Genomic DNA, 2,122 nt, shown 5'->3' with positions numbered 1-2,122 from the left:
AGGTCACAAGTTCTTTTCACATTCATGACCAGAGGGGTGTTTCATTATATCTGATTAAATTTCTTGCAAGGTCTTGTGGAACATGACTTTATGGGGTTAAGCTGGTATTAATCTCATAGAGGAGCAGGGTTCTTACAGCATGTACTGTAAATTTGAGGGTAATGTGTGACCTCTGTTGGTGTTATGTAAACCAAAGAAGAACTAAACAGTACGAGATCTGCCTTTTTAAATACACTGATACTACTGTGAATAATCCTGGAACTTGCACAGAGCAGATACAGGTCAGGATGATGATGGTTTAAAGGTGGATGGTGAAGATGGAGTAATGTGTTGCCATCATGTAGCCACAGGTACTCTTTGCTCTGTTTATTGAAGACATTCATTGTCTCGCTATTGCTACCCATCACAGTAATTTTCACAATGTTTTCCATTTGTTTGACTCAAAGTGGAAGGAAAATGTGAAACTTAGTCTCTGCAACAGAAGGCAGCAAGCCACCTTTCATGCTGTTTGCTTCAGCTTTAAAACCGACTCTAATCCTTTTCCTTCTCTCTGTACACCAACCTATTTTTATTTATTTACTCTTTGTGTTTAGTTTCATTTCTATTTTTTCCGGCGTCATCTGTCATAATTACATAATTTTCAGGGTTGTTTTATTCTCAAATCTGCATTCCTCTGGTATAGTATTGCAATAAAAGACTTCAGTTCAAGACAAAGGGATGCTTGATTTAGGTTGAACAGCATACTTTGGTTTGAGCTGTTTGTTGAGCTCTATTGTTTTGGAATAAAGACAATGAATGAATACAGGGTGGAGCTTGTATAATGAGTTGATAATGATAGGATTTTTGAACCTCAACAACAAGTCTAGCCTAAAATATTTAATCTAAAATTACATTGATTGTTTTGTCTTGTTTGTTTTTTTTCTTCTGTCACTTGCTGGATGGATGTTTTTATTGAAGTAGTCTAAGTTTCTATAAGTAATTTTCCACAACCTGATTTCATGTAGACATGTTTGTGTTTTTTGCAAATTTTAAACTAACCACGTATATGTCATTAGTGAAAAGATGAGCTGTTTAAAGTAAATATTTTCATTTTTTGGCTTAAAGCAAAGAGTTAGCACAAAAAAGCCATCATAATACAGACAATATTGTCATTTTCTCTCATGTATGTGCTTGTTTTACAGGTATTGTGGCAGTTCTGTTTTGTGGCCTGAGCCAGGCAAGATACACAACTCTCAATTTATCAGACGAAGGCAGGACAAGGACCAAGCAGGTAGGTTTGCATACAGTGACTAAAGCCATGTTCAAAGCTGCCTTCTATCAATATTACTTTTTTATGACCTTTTTCTACCAGTGTCTCTGTGTATTATGTGCATAGAACCAGTTATTAATTGCCATTAGCGTTCTGCTTGTCCATTGGGTTGTTTGTGTGGGAGACCAGTCTCCAGCTATCTGCTTAAAAGGCTGAGCACAGGTGGAGGCCAGCACTTTGTCATACTGAGCCAGCAAGCTTCACAGAGGCACAAATAAATCAAAAGTATACGCATATCCTCATCTATGCATTTATTATTCATTATCGGTGCCACTGTGCAGCTGTTTATCACAGAGAAGCTTTTTGAAAGGTGAAGTAGATTAGCTTTGAAATTGTTTGTGCATAAATAAGAAAGTGTGTTTACTGGCAGAATCCTTATGTTTATATTTTTATGATTTCTCATGAAGCTGCTGCAGCTAAAATCAAATGGTGACTTATGGTTCATTAGCGGAAATTGAATAACTAGTCAGATATAGATTTTGATATATTTAGTTAGTGTGGAAAAAATGTTTTATTCAGTTAGTTTTTCTATGTAAGCTTGAAACCAAAGCTGACATTGTTGATGAATAAAAGAAATAGATAAATCATTATTAGCATCATATCATCTACTCAGATTTTTCCAGCCACAAGGATCTTGATAGTTATTAATATTACATATAAAGGAAGTTTTTATGAATGTTTTTTATGTTATTCTTACCAAGAGCTATGAAATCTATGATTCTTTGTGAGGCTTAGATCAACACAAGTTTAAGATAATGAGTTATAACAGTCCTCTAATACCAAGTGTCTTGAGAAATAAGAAGCAGTATTTTA

At 35.0% G+C, this 2,122-nt stretch overlaps 1 protein-coding gene across 3 annotated transcripts in view; it reads left to right on the top strand.

Annotated features, from left to right (window-relative positions):
- LOC106521014 (sodium/hydrogen exchanger 9) overlaps positions 1-2,122 on the top strand; it is an 85,539-nt gene that overhangs the window by 29,337 nt on the left and 54,080 nt on the right. For all 3 annotated transcript variants that reach the window (XM_014013395.1, XM_014013393.1, XM_014013394.1), the window contains one exon: positions 1,182-1,270. In XM_014013395.1, the coding sequence (XP_013868849.1) occupies positions 1,182-1,270 (89 nt within the window). The remainder of the gene's footprint in view (positions 1-1,181; positions 1,271-2,122) is intronic.

This window comes from Austrofundulus limnaeus, unplaced genomic scaffold (genome assembly GCF_001266775.1).
Source record: "Austrofundulus limnaeus strain Quisiro unplaced genomic scaffold, Austrofundulus_limnaeus-1.0 Scaffold100, whole genome shotgun sequence".
Lineage (NCBI taxonomy): Eukaryota > Metazoa > Chordata > Actinopteri > Cyprinodontiformes > Rivulidae > Austrofundulus > Austrofundulus limnaeus.
Note: the sequence above shows the minus strand (reverse complement) of the source record. Positions and strands in the feature narration are given on the sequence as shown.